Genomic DNA, 17,500 nt, shown 5'->3' with positions numbered 1-17,500 from the left:
ACAGTTGCATGGGTTGTTGAGTTGATGTATTTACAAGTAAGTGTCAAATGTGGAAGTTTGTTGGGTGGCAACAGTAATTTAAGGTGCATTGCACTGTAACCACAGCCAGGAGTTAGGCTACTTGCTAAGTGCTGGATCACTTAGACACTGAAGACTTAGCTGTGGTCCTCTTATATGATTGTTTTGACAAAAACGTGGCAACTCAAATGGCTGGGTGACTACAGTAAACTCACATGGAAAACAGCAGTTTGGAAAAACAAACAACACAACAAAAACTCCCAAACTAAGATGGTAGGTACAAAAATTTGGTTTTATCAACGGAGTTGATAATGTAAATTGGCCACCGTACAGAGATTATAAAAGCTGACGTTTTGACAACTCAACAACCCATGCAACTGTGTTCAAGTTACGACTGCGTGAACTTTGCAAGAGGGCGTGACTTTCAATCAAATTCACACATCCTGATTGGCAGACAATATGTAGAAAACTTTGTTTCTGTAGGTGGCCACAATAAGGCACGTCACACTGTAATATTTTTCGCTCTGACGAAGGGCTAACGCTCGAAACGTCAGCTTTTAGAATCTCTGTACGGTGGCCAATTTACATTATCAACTCCGTTGATAAAACCAAATTTTTGTATACTACTTCCCCACCGACGCAGCACCACAGTTTCTTTAGAAACTACCCCTTCATTCATAAGATGGTAGGTACATGTATTCTATTCTTTCTTTCTATTTTGTCATATACAGCACTTACCACAATCCAAAAGTAACTCATCTGGTTCTGCAGCTTTCTGTATCCGTTGCAGGATGAAAAGAGCACGCAAGAAATCTCTGTACTTTAGGTCAGTATGGGTTTTGAGTTCATAATCTGCTAAATGCACAACACCACATTTCCATCGCCTTGGAACAACTGAAAAAACCCATGCATCTGGCTCCTCGTAATTTGCCCAGTAACAAAACCAGCTAGAACGATCGGACCACATTTTTAGCATTCCTGATGCCTGTTCTTCCACTTCAAGGTCATATTGGCTGTACACATATCTTTTGCAAAACTGTTCCGATGAGAGAAGGACCTAACAAAAGGAAAGAAGCTTCTCAGTTTAAGTAGAAGCAAAACAAAAGAAAGGACTGCACTCATTTTTGCCGATCTGCTTCAGCTGGTTAAGATCTTTCCTAAGCTGCTCCAACTAACCTTGCAATCGTGTTTTCCGCCATGGTCCTTTAGTTTTCCTCTTGTTGCTGTGGGGTTTCACCCCCAGTCTTTCTGTTACTACATGTGTACCACTGCACTAACAAAGAGCAGTCTGATCTTATATTGGTAATAGGGACCTTTAGATCTGAGGACGAGGACGATTACAAGTCGGCCTCCAAACCTTATGCGCATGCTCAATCCGGAAAACCCGTACTCATAGTTGTCCTCGTCTTCCGACCTAAAGGTCCCTATTATGGCAGCCACTTCTTCTACAGCCCAAAGCTCTTCTCTAATCCTCTGTTTTGCAGTACCCTCCAATACTGGAACGTTACCCTGATCTTGGTTCACTTATTATCGTAATTATTATTATCATCATTATTATCATCATCATCATCATCATCATCATTATTATTATTATGATTATTATTTATTATTATCATCATTATTTTGTTGCATATTGCTTACCTTCCATTCTTTGCATACTAGCATACATTTGGTAACTTCTGGAAGAGGTAGAAACAGAGCTATCTTCTCGATGATCTCAGGCAAAAGACCCGGTATTTCTTCTGCAGCCATAATTTTCTATATTAATTACTTTCATCCACAGCTGCATACACGTTTGAGGATACACTATGGATAATCTGTAAACTCTAACGAAGAAATAAATCATAATCTAGTTACCACCACGAAATATGGAAACCCTTAGCAAACGTGGCATTCTGAACAATAACCAACAAAATGTCTTTCTGTAGTAGCACCGTTTTCTGAAAAACTACTAATGCAACAATAACTATACTTACAAATTTAGCCGAAAATCCACAAGATTTTCAAAATGAACACCAAAATGCAGTGAACTGGCTTTGAAACGCAGCTTAGAACTTCGAACGAAAACCCACGAAGTGGCCTCTTGTCACAAAAGCACTAAAACAACCAGGCGTTGCAATTCAGGCCCAGGCCTTTTTCAGGAAAGTAGATCCCTCGGGGGATGCGGGACGAGTGACAACAGTCGGATTCAGAGAGAGAATGGTTACTTCAGGTTAAATAGGCCACTTTCGACAAATTCATTTCAGCTTGAAAGAGAGGTTTAGAAGACAAAGACAAAGGAAAGTGGATGATGTGCCAATATCTTTCGCATTCATTGTAACTTGTTTCTTTGGTTTTTGTCCCCTCTACCTCACTATCAAGCTGAATACTGATACTTCGAAAATGAACCATTGTACTGGACGGAACATAAAATGCTTGCAGGAATGGTGGGTTGCTTTGAGCGTACTGATTTGTGGTATTACTCATGCACATCATCGCGATGAAGTGTCAAGGATCTGCTCTCCATAAAGAGTGAGATGCAGGGATCGGATAATTCGGCTTCCCATCTCATTCAGACAATCATGCCAAGGGTGAAAACTGGACGCGTATTTTATTCAGGAGGCTCGAGGCGGCGGGTCTAAAACACAGGTGACAGGTCAGGTCACAGGTTGCAGGTCAGGTTAGGTCAGGTGAATAGGGAGAATATTTTTCTGCCGACGAAATTGCCTATTTTCACCATCCCATGATGCAACTTTTTTTTTTGGGGGGGGGGGTGGGGGTGTACTTACAAAAAAAAAACTGTACAAGTTTAATATTTACTGTTAGGACTGTTACCAGGCTTCAGTGAACTGAACATCCATCGTTTTAATGCAAATATTCCCCCTCTCCATCCCAAATAACCTGTATTATGGAAAGGATGACAAAAGCGAATAACGACAAATATAAATAAAATAAATTATGGCAGCATCCATAAGTTCTGTCATCACGTGTTATATCTTGTGAGCACATGGGTAAAAGCCACAGAAATGGAGGATAAGAGCGAAGCCGAGGACACAACAAGGTAGGAAGCAATTTCCACGTGAAATTCGTTGTTTTCGTTCTGCTGGAACGGATTTAATTGCGTACGTAGAGCCACATTCTGAAGCTTAAAGTAAACAATGCCGCCTTATTCGCGCGGCGGCCACATTGGCCATAGGCAATAGATTTGGCACCCCGAGCTTTCGGTGGGGCAAAACAAAAGGTTTCAATCCCTCGGGACTCAAAATGACCCGCGCTGTGTGATTATGGCCTATCGCTCCCAAATAATGAACTAAAATGACAAATGTCATGTGTAAGTGATATATTAAAATTTTATTTTTCTGCAGCTTTCTATAGAATTAGTTTCTGTTCTGCTAGATTTCATTAGCTTTCGGGTTTCAAGCAGACTACAATAGTTCCGCTTCTCTTCCTCGATTCTTGATGGTGGCTCGCATTCTGAAAGATGGTTGTAGATCTCGTCCAAATCGTGCCCCAGACTTCCGGCGACTAACGTGGCCAAGAGGCTCTGCGACCAGAATGAAATGACGCTTACTTTCAGATCCCTTGCGGTTTCCCGTTTGATCCAATCGGGAACTCGCGTGAATACACCAACTTCTTTGTTTGAATTTTAAATTTTGAACGATTTCGACGACGTAATAAAAAAAGAACTTGGCTACTGAGTCCGTCAAGCCCTAACACTGATCAACAGCTGTTTTATCACAAAATTTACTAAATGTCAACTGAGAAAATTGTAGCCTTGCAACCTTGCTTTTACTCTCTTCAAAGACCTTGAAAACGAAGTTGAAAAAAAATTAAAGCAAGGTTACCTCTTTGATTTGGTTGATGTTAAGTTTAAACGATACACCCGTGAGTTTGTTTGAGAAATGCCAATGCTGGCGCTATTTGGTTCAGTTGCATCTCTTGATCGGCCACTTCCTATCACTCCTATTTTTTCAAAGCGAACTTCGGAACAAACCTTAGCGATAGGCATTAGCAACTTTATACCGAGCAAATGGCTGAGGTATTTTGATAATACACGTCCAACAAAACTGATAAGATAAGGTTGGAGCTCCAAAATAATTTCGGTAGTTCACAGCCCGGCGTTTCGTTTTCTTTTTTAAATGTTACTTCGGCCTTTGATAAAAGAGAGGAATTAGCCATTATCGGCATTACGTTCTTAATGCCCCGAATTTTTCACATGAGACGAATTATCTACAACGAATTTATGTCACTAGTCATTTGATTGAAGCTTCATTTCTGTCCTTATTGCAGAGTGGCTCCAAGGCGAGATCAAAGCCGTTGAAAACACGAGTCGCAGGACCCAATGCACTTCGAAAAGAGAGTTCCAGCTCCCTTTATTGCCATACCTAAGAGAAAAAACAATGGAAATAAAAGCTATTATGAGAAATAGTGCTGTAGGAGATAACCAGTCTCAGTCGAATTACGCCAAGCCCAGGGGAAGCGTTTCCCCAACCCGGTAACACGTTCCAACATTAAAACTATTGTTGGATCAAAAATGTTAGAACGTGTAGCATGCATGTTTGCTGCGTTTGTTCAACATTTTTTGTTGGAAGAATGTTTTGATTTCAGTCAGGACGCAGCTCTTTACAACCTCTAATTTCATTGGATCCCTTTAGGACGCAACTCTACTGCTTTTAGGGATATAGGGTCCTCCATTGCTTCTTTTGTATCGTTCTTTGGGTCTATTGTTTTCTGAACCAATCCTGAGAGTCGTTCCGAGAGCTGTGTGGCGGCCCTTTGATTTCGATCAAACGTTTTCTCTAACATAAAACAAATGTTGAAGCGTGTAGCCACCCTGTTCACAACGTTGTATTGCAAAGACCAATCCGAGAACCATGAGTAATCCAAAATGGCGGCGGTGACTAAAGTGACGTGTTTCTAACAATGCCATATGTGTATCCAGCATTTTCAGAAGCGTTCTTATAACTATGTTGGGACGTGTTCTTCTAAAAGTGTTACAACGTGTAGCCGGGACTTAAAAAGTTATATCACTGAACAGCACCGCGTCTAAGCAAAAAACTACTTGCGCCTTGGTGGTGCACTGTCCACAGGTTAATAGAGCTTTTGCACGGCAGTCATGTTGCATGGCAGGAACAATAGATTCTTTTTTTATGGAAAAAATAAAAAGAATCTATTGTTCCTGCCATGCAACATGGCTGCCGTGCAAAACCTCTAATCTACATCTCCACCGGACAAACGCCGTTGACAAAATATTCGGTCCACAGTCCACAGCGTTGTTCAAACAACCAACAACTAAAGCCAGGTATTCTCACCTTAGCATTTTGACATTCTACAAAACGTAAGATCATCACTTTACCATCGAACGTGGCGAAAGTCAAACCTCACCTTCACTGTACTATCTACCGCTCCAGAGAAAATTCTGCCTTTCGTAACTGCCAGAGCTGCCACGCTCCCTTGGTGACGGAGAAGGGTCTGAACACAGGTAAAACTTTCCAAGTTCCACACCTGCAGTAGAACAAGAGGACGACTTCCACCGTGAACACTGAATCTGCGTTTAAGGATGCTAATTTGATGATTGAGAGTATTCATTGCTGCGATTTATATATCATTCTTTCCTCATTATTTCTCCCTGAGCCACGTCCAATACTGATACAATAAGGAGCTTACGGAAGGAGGGCGACGACGAAGACGCCAAAGAGAACGCACAGGTAACCCAGGCTCGCTGTGTAGCGAACATATAAGGCGAAGTTTAGGTCTGAAAATTTGCTAGAAAATGGAAATAAAAATCGATAAAACTTACCATGTGGTGAGCTGTTGTTGTCTTTAATACGTACACGAAGTTTCGGGGAAAATGGTCCCCGTTCACCTTCCTTCATAATATAGTGACAAGGTAGGAGACGGAAGCCAGCTTATGGACTCCGATCGACCCAAAACAAGTACGATTTTTTTCGCGAAAATCGAATCCAGTCGCTAAATAAACACGCTAGGCTCGTGGAAAATGAATTTCTCTAAACCATGAATCCACTGAAGCATCTCCAGGTAGCAACGCGAAGCCACCAGACTCCGTAAAACTTGTAAGTTAACCTGCTAAAATGGCGGCCAGAAGGCGTTGTACTCGCGAAGTGTCCAATTCAAAATGGCACTGAACTCTAGACGCCTGGTGACGAGTTTAATAAGTTCTGGAGGGAGGGGAGTCCCACATTGCTAAAAACAAAACTCACTGAGCAATGTGGGACTCCCCTCCCTCCAGGGGGACTTATTATACTCGTCACCAGGCGTTTTGAATTGGACAATTCGTGAGTACAACGCTTTCTGGCCGCCATTTTAGCAGGTTAACTTACAACTTTACGGAGTCTGGTGGCTTCGCGTTGCTACCTGGAGATGCTTCAGTGGATTCATGGTTTAGAGAAATTCATGTTCCACGAGCCTGGCGTGTTTATTTAGCGACTGGGTTCGATTTTCGCGAAAAAAATCGTGCTTGTTTTGGGTCGATCCGAGTGCATAAGCTGGCTTCCGTCTCCTACCTTGTCATTACACTATGAAGGAAGGTGAACGGGGACCATTTTTCCCGAAACTTCGTGTACTTATTAAAAACAACAACAGCTCACCACATGGTAAGTTTTATCGATTTTTATTTCCATTTTCTAGCAAATTTTCAGACCTAAACTTCGCCTCATATGTTCTCTATATTTACCTACACACAGTGAGCCTGGGTTACCTGTGGAGAACGTCGTCAAAAAATATTTCCCGTCATTGTAATAACTTCGTTATAACCCCAATTCGTTCGGAATGGAAAGTGTGCATCAACATTGCAAAAATAAAATTGGCATGAATTGTGTGGTTGTTTGGGGAGAAAATTGAAAATGTCTCGTGTTCTCACGTCTTCTACACAACCTGAAATTTGGTCAATTCACGTCGTTGGCAGGACGAGGACAGCAAAAAAATGTACCAAAATGAAAAATGCACGTGCACGGCGTGCAGAGCTTTTGTTTTTGCTCATTAGAGCTATTGTTTTGTGGCGTCCTCGCAGGCATCATCGTAGGCTCCCTAATCTTTTAAACGAGTCGTCAGGACTGAACAGACCTTAAAGAATGAACGAGTCTGCAAGTTGAACTTACAATCCGTACGGACAGTATAAGACGATTTGTACGCATCACACAGTCCTTCCAGTGTTAGGTCTATACGTACAGAGATTGAAAAATATCAAGCCCCAATTTTACTTTGAGGCAGGGGACTTGAAATTATCGGACAGCCCTTCCTTGAATTAAATTGAAATAAGACTAGTGTGTTTGTAAGCATTACAACCAACGAACCCAGGTTCTCTTTCTTATATCCTTCATCACTGGGACAAGTTGTGAAAAAAAGGTTAGAGAGAAAAATCTTAAGTCCGAGACTTCCCGTGCCACTCGCTCCGAAGAAAAGCATTTCAGACATTTTGTTCGATTACGTGCACAGATAAATTTGTGTAGTAACGCAATCCACTGCAAATTCTTCATAGTTTGTTTGAGCCCAAGAAATCCATTCATCGATACAAATTCATGCAACAAAAGCGAAACCAAAACTTTCTAAAAGGTGAACATGAAGATGAAGGTGAGGGTCCTGCTTTGTCAATATTTCACGTTGCTATCGGAAATTAAAGGAAACTGAAAGAAAGGATGTAGTTTGTCGCAGATTCACTTTACGTGCTGTGGCTACTTTTTAGGCCATGTCGCTTGTCGGAATTTACCCTGGCAGAGCCTGTGTAGAACCCAACGCATTTCTTTGTGATCCTCGGGGTTTGCACTTACCCTCAGTGATCTGTCATAAGATGCACTAAACAAACGTGTTTGACCAGGAGCACTCAACACAGCCAGTCCGTACACAGTTCCCACATGACCTACATTCAAAGATCCAAACTTCAAATTCACATTTTTGAAAATAGACTGGCAACCATTAACTTCGCGTCAGGAATAATCTCACGATTGCTCTGAAGACTGTATGCACAATCAATTCACCCCAACGTCAATTGCACTGTATTTTTTTTTTAATTACCTCTAACTCTATTCGCTTTTTTCACCAATCCCATAATACAGTTCATTTAGGGGCCGGAGGTCATTTGCATCAAAACAATGGATATCCAGTTCACGAAAGCATGATACCGGCAGTCTCAAGAGTAAATAACTTGTATTGTTTTTATGCGAAGACCCCCCCCCCCCCCCCCAAAACCTATTGCAATACCGGATGGTGAGAATAGCCTCAATAGACCTCTCCCCGTTTAGGGCTTTTCAGAACCACTGGAACAAATGATCGAAACAATGTCAACAAATCGTTAACAATCCCAATTAGTGCAAGACAGACCAGTTGGCCATGAACATGCGCAGCTGGTAGTTGAACTGGGTTCATGACGGTCGAACATCCATGAGTCACCATCGATAACAAGATACATTTCATCGTTCATTTGCTGGGGTTCATTTCACCATCTCTTTCACTACAATAGCGAGAATGCCCCATTCACAAATTTCAGTCAGCAGTTAGGCGGGCTAATAGGCCACTTTGGAAAATACCATAATACTCTTTGTTTGTCCCCCCAAATTTTGCATAACCATTGTTTTTCTTTTCTCTTGGGACCATTGTAAGTCCCAAGAGAAACTGGAAACTATGCTGGAAAATCTGGGAGGACAAACAAAGAGTATTATGGTATTTTCCTAGGTGGACTATTGTCACATGAGCCAAGTTTCATGGCCGAGCTCCCACGAGTAAAGCATCCGAACTAGCAATATAACTTAACATAAGAAAGGCAGAGAGGTCTGTATTATAACAAGGTCAACTCCAACCTCAATTTCATGTAAAGGCCAGGTACCTAAGCACATAACTGTAAAAAGGTCTTTTGGCAAAATAGGGAGCTTGCCAGCAGGCATCTTCAATAGGAGTTAAAAAATTGTTTGCCTGTGGTTGGGTTAAACAAATAACGGCAATATTGCATCTGAACATTTAGAAAGTCATTGTAATGACGGTAGAGTTACGTTTTTAAATCAAAGATTACTCGGACATACTCTGAAAATAAATACAAACGTTCTTAACAGGGGTGGAACTACTGCTGTCGTTTAATAGCCCGTTTCCAAAAGGTGCAATGGAAAGGTGCATGGAAAGGTCATCGGTTCGACTGTCCTTGGTGCAGCTGTAGAATTGTCTCTTATCCGCAGAGGTTTTATGCAGAGGTACAAAGACCCAAAGGGCACTGGGGTCTGCATGCGCATGCTCCAATCTGATTACTGACTGGATTTTGACTTTGTTAATCGCCGACTGGTTGCCATCATTTGAACTATTTCTCGTTGCACGATGATATGAAGCGCATTTGAGTATTTCCGTAGCGAAAAATTGCTACATCTTTGGTATTATAACTCGTGATTCCGATTCCGCCGTGCTGAGTGTGTATAGGCGCGAATCAGGCTACCAACCTATTTCATGCCTGTCCTTTTTCCTTTGAGCCTCTAAGGAGGCGAGATAAGCGCATGCCCGACTCCCGGTTTATCATACCTGCGTTACTTACCATTTAACGTTTCCAAGTGCTTGTGTGAGTTCAAATCGTACACCTGCGTAAAACAACCATCGTTAATCCCGGTCCTCAAGAGACGTACAAGCAACTTACGCAACTCAGTAGCGTTTAGATCATTTGTACCTTCTGTCATTGTCGTTTCCAGAGTCCCTAGTTTCCTTTGGTCACGTGATAGGAGAAATGAGGGGCTCTGGTAGCAGAGACTCACCGGATCGTTAGCGCATGCGGAATAGTCAAGAATGTATTTGCTCATATCTTAGGGAGGGAGTGACCGTCCTGCTTTGCCTTTTAATACTTATAATAAATACTTAATCTGATTGACCACTCCTCATAGGGGCTTTTCAGGGCCAATGAAATATAATCACGACAGAACAGAACATTCAACAACAACTGTTAAGAATTCCAACACGCCGGAGGCAAGCTAGTTGGCTATTTACAAGTGCAGCTGAGAAGTTGAACCAGGGAATACCAGGAACAAATTTAAAGAGTGGTCAGAACGTGTCTTGTAACCCGGGATTCCCGGATCTCAAGGTAAGCGCCCTAACCGCTGAACCGCACTGCCTCCTGCCCGGCTGCCTCCTTGATGATTGCTGCGATTTGAAGCCGGATTAGGAGACACTAATTTCGCTGAACTTAGAAATTTAGCATTGAAAAGGGAACAAAAAGCTGCCTTGCATGCAGTCGCTGTATAGAAACGAGACTTCCCGTGAATTTTGCCCACGGGGTTTGGTTATGGGGAAACTGATGCACTACTTAGTACTTTTTTTTTTGGCGTGGTCGACGTACTTGTCGCCATTTTTGCAAGCCTTATTCATCTCTCGGGACGAGAATGACAACAGCGCGTCACAATTCCCGCCTTTCGAACAGGAAGTGCGCGGTAATTTATCACTTAATTTTCGGTGCGCATTCAGTTTTTCTTAACCGATGAAAAAATTCGAATGTTCTTTTGCAACCAGAGTCACTCACAACGGTAAGTGAAAGCGAGTGGCTCTGGGGACGAGAATGACCTTCTGTTAGAGAAACAGACAACAATTAACGACAAATTAGTGCGTCACCCAGTGTTGCTTCTGCTTGACCAGGCTTAAAAAAGATTACAAAGAAAGTGCTGAAGAGTTTGTTTTATCACAAACAAACGAACACGCTTTGGGAGGGCGTTCATTTGCATCAAAGAGCGCGTTAGTAGCTTGAGCAAAAACAAGTAAGCTGCAAGCCGTGCACGTACATCATTCAACCTATGCATCTGCATACGCTTTGCACGTGCATTCATCAAGTTCTGCAAGAGAAGCGTTTCTCAGCTATCGCCCAAAAGCAACCGAAAGCGTGAAATAAACAAGCTAAAAATTCCAGCCTTCTTGCATAACGTTTTGACCCTTTTCACAGATAATATATCAACAGTCTAAGCCAGGCTCGAGAAATCCCAACGTAGAGGTAAATCAAAGATCGTCCATTTAACTGTCTACTTTAAATAAAATGAAATCTACAACGCTGAGAATGATTTTGTCCTTACTTGTATTTGGTTTTCGTACGTCCCACAGACTACATACTCCTTTGTGACAGCAAGAGAATAAACGCTGCCGCCTGAAGTCTGCAGGACTCGAACACACTCTAACGTGTCCAAGTCCCAAAGCTGCAACATAAATGAAACACGTTACTGCGACGCTTTCACTTTTACGAGATTCAGGGCATACCATAGGTGGCTTGCATTCAAGTGCTTGAGACCGAGATGACAATAATGTAAAGTATAAATGCTGGATGAACAAAAAGAGATAATGAGAGATCTTTCTTTCCACCAACATGCCGGGTATGGCGTAACTTGAAAGCTACTTATCATACGAGGCGGCGTGGTCTAAATTGCTACTGCGACCAAAAAAAAAAGGCTTTGGATAAAAATCAAAGCTCAAAATTTTACAAGTCAGGTGTTAAGCGAACACGCTTTTAAACTCTGAAGAAAAAAAGAAAATGATTTTTTAATCATAGTAGCACTTTAAAGCATTGGATTTGCTTACAAAAGAATACATTTTTGGCCGCCATTTATGCAATCGGTCTATTTTCGATCAAATGCCCAGGCTTAAAGTGTGCAGATTAGCTCTTAACACTTCAAACGGTATCCTTGGGAGGGAGCATGAAACGACTACTTTACGTCTCCTTTTGGCCCTAAAGTTGTTTGTTATGTGTTTCTCATAAAGTGTCCCACAAGCCTGCGGCAGATCTATTCTAGTCACAACTGTTGCGCCAGGTTCAAAATCCAGAGCAGTGGTTGGATTTTTTTTCAGTCGACGTCCGGGTTAAATTGCTTCTTTTTTTTCCCCCTATTACAAAAAGATGAGTGCCTGTGATCTGGCTTGATAGCTAAGTGAGGTTTCAATACGAGCAAGCATTTATATAGCGCTTTTTTTCCGTGAGACCAAAAACTGAAAACAACCAACAACGGCTTGTGGAGGGCTTCCATGACGGCATGAATGATGGGCGTCACAATCTTCTTGAAATTACATGGACGATTCACAGAAGTCCCCGATCTGAAAGACCTCCGTGCCCCGTGTGTGGGTTCTTAAGCCTACTTTACATGTGATTTCTTGCATGTATACGATAACATTCAAGAGCCATTGCTCAGGTGGTTGAATTTCTACTGGTTAAACCCTTGTTAGGCTTTCGCGCGCCCACTACAACCATTGTGCACATATATGGATGCTACTATGTCATTTGATAAATAAAACAATTACACAATAGACAAATTCGTGGCTAAACATGCCCTTTCTAAATGTACCTTAATGGTTTGGTAGGAACCACTGAAGAGGTGTCTTTCTGACGCAACCAATGCGCGCACCCAGTGATTAAGGCCTGTCAGTTCCTGCGTTAGCTCCATGGTCTGAAGATTCCAAACCTATCAACAGTAAAACGATCACGATTAGAAAACGGTTTGATTTGACGTTCAGAAATATGAGAGCAACCGGAAGATTGCATTCCATTGAAATATGAGCTAAGAGCTGTGCAATTAGGGTACCATCATTTATTTTGTTATTCCAACATTCGGGAATCTGTGTCTGAATTTCTATAGGGTTTCCTTCAGCTACTGTCTAAACGTTCATAACTGCAATGTTATGTTCATATTCACGTCGTCTTCCCGTTTATTACGAACTCACAAAAAACAACAAACTTCCATTTGGCTTGACAACGAAATTGGTAGAGCACTTAGCCTGCGAAGGCAGACGTATTTCCGGCGGTCGTTTCCGCCGGAAATACGTCTGCGTTCGCAGGCTATAGAGCACTCCACGACACCACGAGTATCGCAGTGGTCATGGATTTAACATCCGTTCAAGTCTGGATTTTTCAGTCTCTCCTTTCGTTCCTGCTTAAGTAACGTTCAAAACTACGATGCTCTAAAACCTTGCCATGTTTCTTTCCCCAGTTCAAAACAATGTATTTTACATTCATATAGTCTCTTCATATTCACTCAGCCACTCTACCCTCTTAGATTGCTTGACAGACAAACAACAATACCCAGTATACATGTAAATTTAGCTCGCGGGAATCAACCAACACTCAGGGTCTTTGAAATAACTGACGAGAAAGTGCTGCCTCTGTGGTGACACCTGCAAATGGTTAGACTCTCCATTCTTCTCGGATAAGGAGGATGAACCGTAAGTTCCGTCTCACAACCCCTCAGTATTCATAACCCTGTGTGACGTTTGAATTCCGTGTTCAATTCGTATAGATACCTTTATTTTCTTGAGAGAACCACTGAAGAGCATGTTTCTTTTTGTAACCAGGGTACAGACCGGGTTCTCGTGACCACGAATGGAATCGAGCAGCTCGAGAGCTTCGAGACACCACACCTGACAGAATAAGAAATAAAATGAAGGCTGGCCCTAGCGAGGAACTGCTTCTTCACGCGCTTTATCTGAGTATCCTTCTATTTTACGTTTTAACGACACCGCCACACTCTTTAACAGCATGCACGATTGTTTATATCAATGATTTGCCGAGACATTGCAATTGACCTGTTTTTTACGCCATCAACATGACGGCGTATCGCAACAATATTATATTTATCCGTGTCTCTAGACATTTTTTTTTATCGTGGTTGCAAGTTATGGATAGGTTTGCCTTATACCTACATTTATTGTACAATCTGCAGATCCACTGTAAAGCTTTTTGCTGCAAGAAAGAGAGAAAAATGCATTTAAACTCGGTGGTTCCGAGCGCGGAAGAGAAACAGCACCTGAAGGGAATGGATGAACTTGTAAAAACTGTTGCGGACAAGAAATCTTGCTTCTCACACGCAAAAAATAGTTCAATATAAGGTCAACAAACATTTTGCTTCCCGCGGGCGCAAACTTTCCGAAACAAACATTTCCAGTTTTCCACCAGAGCATCAAGCCAAAAAGACAATGTTTCTTGCTTCAGTCATGGCCAAAAGTAAATAATGTAACCCCAAAAGTGAATCCTGATAGGTCAGAGAATACATGTTAGATGCCTATAAAAAGAAACAACTGACATACTCGTGAGTGCACAAGGCCAACACAATTCCACTATGTCCTTCCAGCGTCTTCACACACTTGTATGTCGTCAAAGTATCCCACACCTTTGTAAAAAAAATATAATGAAATAAACACATCACTGATTTGTTGAATGGCGGTGTTTGACGCGCCGCTAAACGTTGCCCAAAAATCAAACGAAAACTGTCGGCTTAACGTTATGCTGTTAAACAAGGGAAGCTTGCCTTCTACTGATGTCCCTGGCTTGACTTCCAGACCCGGCGGTACATGTGAGTTTAGTTTGTTGGTTGACTGACTTTAGCGCTGGTTTTCACTAGAAACGCCAGCGTAAGCATAAACAACATACGAAGCCGAATGGACCATATTAGTATTCTCAGTATTGGACTGGAACTAGCTTGCAATGGAGGCTAATGCGGGGGAATCCTCTCAAAAGCAAATACATTTTAATATATTCCCCCGCATTAGCCTCCATTGCAAGCTAGTTCCAGTCCAATACTGAGAATACGAATACGGTGTATTCACTTGTGGATTGCGGCTTTTGTCCTAAAAAGTTGCGAATTAACAAAACGCTAGTAGAATCGTGTATGTTGCGTTTGCTTGTGCTTCTGTCGTACATTTGTATGTGCAACTGACCAGTCTTATTTGGGAAGCAGATGTTTTTTTCTCATCAACAACCAATATTTTACTCAATTACTTGCGCCGCGCTGCACATGAGCCTGCTGAGACTATCAGCACTCACTATATTATTCTGGTTCAGTTTACGATGGCTCACTGACCTCGCTGTCCTTCGTACGCGAACTGTACATCCGTCACGTTTGCTCATATCGCGTAGCTAGCACGTTTAACATTTAACTTAAGGAACAGAGACATTAAGTGATCAGTGCACAGTAAAAGGTCCCGGAAAACTACGGAAAAAAAATTTCAGACATGACCACCTTTTCCACCATAATATATATGCCACCCGCTAAATATATTTCCCATTTAATATCGCAGTATGTAACGAACCTTTATTGTCTTGTCAGATGACCCACTAAATAGCCAATCACCATTGGTACATAACGTCCAAACGGGTCCCTTGAGAATGACAGAAAGAAAAAAAGACATGTTTCTACCGACGATGAATCAGAAAAATCTCAGTTGTCGGAAAAGAAGTCGAACCTTACACCTTCGGAAAATACACTACTGAGCTGTAGATACGTCCTACATACTTTGCGCGGTGAAACGTCGAATAACGGTTACAGAATTTTCCTTGCAGCAGTTTTTGGAAAATAGTTTTGCACAACCAAAATCCTCGCTCGGGTAGAGTTATAAACGATGCGCCTAGTGAATTTAAATCTTTACACACTCTCTTACCTGGTGACCGACAAATGTACCCTTGCACTTGAATAACGGCTGGATATCAAAAGCTGAAACAATAAATAGTTGGAAGAACCAAACAACACCCTGAGTGATTTTCTATCGCGCATGGAATGACTTTCTAAAGACATTAGAATGAATACATGTTAGCGGGCCCTAGGCGCGGGAAAACAAGACGAAGCAGTTACAACTGATTGGCTGGAACGTTGGCGCGAGCTTACACAACTACGACGACGGCCTCGAGTTCCACTTTTGAAATGCTCTGCAAGTGTCCATGATTTATACTCGTATAAGCGGGATAGAAGCGCAAAGTTCATGGTCCCGTGCTCAAATCCGCAACAAAAATTCAAATCCGGTCACTTCGCGTCGTTTTTTTGACCACGACCACAAAGTAATGCAGAAAATTCAAAAGGTACTTGCAGAGTCCGCAGAGCCCTCGTGTTCACTCATTAAATCTACTGTATCGTAACGTTCTCGAAGCCTTCCGTTCTGTCACTGTTGCGAAGCTTCGTTTTAAGCCAATCACCAAAAACTCCATCACAACATTTCTTTTGACACTAAATTGCAAAAGGCTTGCTCGAAGAATACTTTGGAACACTTAAATGTAACTTAATTCAGTTGAATTTCCATAGACCGAAGTTGTGAGAACTTACTTCCTACACCCCAAAGCCGCGCCTCGACATTTGACAAATCGGTCTGTGTGAGAAAACCAAACAAGAGAAAAAGCAAATGAGATAAAGTGACGGGAGACGTGAGCTAAAATGATCAGTTCTGTCCTCTCTGTGATTATGCCGTTGGCGAATTACAGCTCGACATTTGAGACATTTAATAAACGCCACGTTTACGGCAAGCAGAGCAGAGCCTCTCCAAAACTCACCCCAGAGGGCGAGCAAGAGAGGCTATGCAGAAATCGTGTCAAGCCCAATTGCAAGTTTCTGGACTAGTCACTCAGGTCAAACCGGTTAAGGCAACGCGCGCATCATATGCAGGCGGAGGTGAAAATCGAGCCTTTAGTATGATCTAAGAGTGCGATCAAGACTTGGCCTGGGTTTCAAATTGTCTCTTGCGCATACTCAAAATTCTGCAGAGTACTTCCTTTGTCGTCGAGTTAAGAAAGGCAGCTGGCAGTGTGGGTGGGTAAACGTCAGAATTTGCGTTAAGCCAAAAACAGAAGGACGTTGTTTGATTTCAGGTCACTTCTTGTCAGTTATCAACAGATGTCGAAAAACTTCCATTTAAGAGAGAGACAAGTTTGAAAAAAAAGAGTTTCCAAGTTTTTATAACTAGCAATAGTCTGTCGTTTCCCCTTTGCCATTTCACGCGTAAACGCGACACTAAATCTCTCTATTTCTATTCTCGTTAATTTTGTACACACACCTGGATTTGCGAAATGCTTTGTCTCGAGTCCAGCAAATCTGACGACAATTTTGTTTGGCTTTCATCCAACAGATCTGCCGACAATAAACAGGACGCTAGATGAGCTTAAGGTGGCTCAAAGAAGTTTCCAGCACTTTCCAAGACGTAGATTTTTGATGGGACATAATTTCTACTCTTTATCAATTGATGCTACAATTATGGTATCAAAATACTGCCCAATCACTAGCGAACACGTTGGTATTATTTTTGTGACACAATAGGTTACCATAGCAATACTATGACCTGCTAAAAACACCCTTAATTTCAGCTTTAAGCGCTTATATTTAAAATTCTGTATATGGGGTTCAGGGCCGTCTTAATTTTTCGAAAATTTTAGGTGGCTCTGAACCCCATGTACAGAATTTTTTTAAACTTTGGCAAAAGTTACATCTTATTCTGCTAATCAAAATTCTGTTATAAGAAAAAATTTCACCGTACCCTTTTTGAAATATAAGCGCTTAAAGCTGAAGTTAAGGGTGTTTTTAGCAGGTCATAGTATTGCTATGGTAACCTATTGTGTCACAAAAATAATACCAACGTGTTCACCAGTGATTGGGCAGTTTTTTGATACTATGATTGTAGCATCAACTGATGAAAAGTGGCTATAATGACACATCAAAATCTAAGTCTGGGAATGTGTTGGAAACTGTTTTGAGCCACCTTAAATGGAGAATAAAAACTTTGAACTTTTGAACGGAAA

At 41.8% G+C, this 17,500-nt stretch overlaps 2 protein-coding genes across 2 annotated transcripts in view; both read right to left on the bottom strand.

The window, feature by feature from the left end:
• The window catches only part of LOC138060651 (uncharacterized), a 4,528-nt gene extending 2,406 nt beyond the window's left edge, over positions 1-2,122 (bottom strand). The window contains exons 1-3 of the mRNA XM_068906486.1: positions 1,995-2,122; positions 1,660-1,844; positions 757-1,075 (exon numbers count right to left, since the gene is read on the bottom strand). Of these exons, the coding sequence (XP_068762587.1) occupies positions 757-1,075; positions 1,660-1,770 (430 nt within the window). The 5' untranslated portion in view covers positions 1,771-1,844; positions 1,995-2,122. The remainder of the gene's footprint in view (positions 1-756; positions 1,076-1,659; positions 1,845-1,994) is intronic.
• A 1,207-nt stretch (positions 2,123-3,329) lies between these two features.
• LOC138060650 (E3 ubiquitin-protein ligase TRAF7-like) overlaps positions 3,330-17,500 on the bottom strand; it is a 32,177-nt gene continuing 18,006 nt past the window's right edge. Inside the window, exons 13-25 of the mRNA XM_068906485.1 lie at positions 16,762-16,835; positions 16,038-16,080; positions 15,382-15,434; positions 15,034-15,102; positions 14,032-14,114; positions 13,648-13,687; positions 13,249-13,365; positions 12,297-12,413; positions 11,040-11,159; positions 9,527-9,569; positions 7,785-7,873; positions 5,383-5,502; positions 3,330-4,382 (exon numbers count right to left, since the gene is read on the bottom strand). Coding sequence (XP_068762586.1) covers positions 4,371-4,382; positions 5,383-5,502; positions 7,785-7,873; positions 9,527-9,569; positions 11,040-11,159; positions 12,297-12,413; positions 13,249-13,365; positions 13,648-13,687; positions 14,032-14,114; positions 15,034-15,102; positions 15,382-15,434; positions 16,038-16,080; positions 16,762-16,835 — 980 coding nt within the window. The 3' untranslated portion in view covers positions 3,330-4,370. The remainder of the gene's footprint in view (positions 4,383-5,382; positions 5,503-7,784; positions 7,874-9,526; positions 9,570-11,039; positions 11,160-12,296; positions 12,414-13,248; positions 13,366-13,647; positions 13,688-14,031; positions 14,115-15,033; positions 15,103-15,381; positions 15,435-16,037; positions 16,081-16,761; positions 16,836-17,500) is intronic.

The sequence above is a fragment of the Montipora capricornis genome, chromosome 8 (assembly GCF_036669925.1).
Source record: "Montipora capricornis isolate CH-2021 chromosome 8, ASM3666992v2, whole genome shotgun sequence".
NCBI classification, from domain to species: Eukaryota; Metazoa; Cnidaria; class Anthozoa; order Scleractinia; family Acroporidae; genus Montipora; species Montipora capricornis.
The sequence above is the reverse complement of the archived record's forward strand: the minus strand, read 5'-3'. Positions and strand labels throughout refer to the sequence as shown.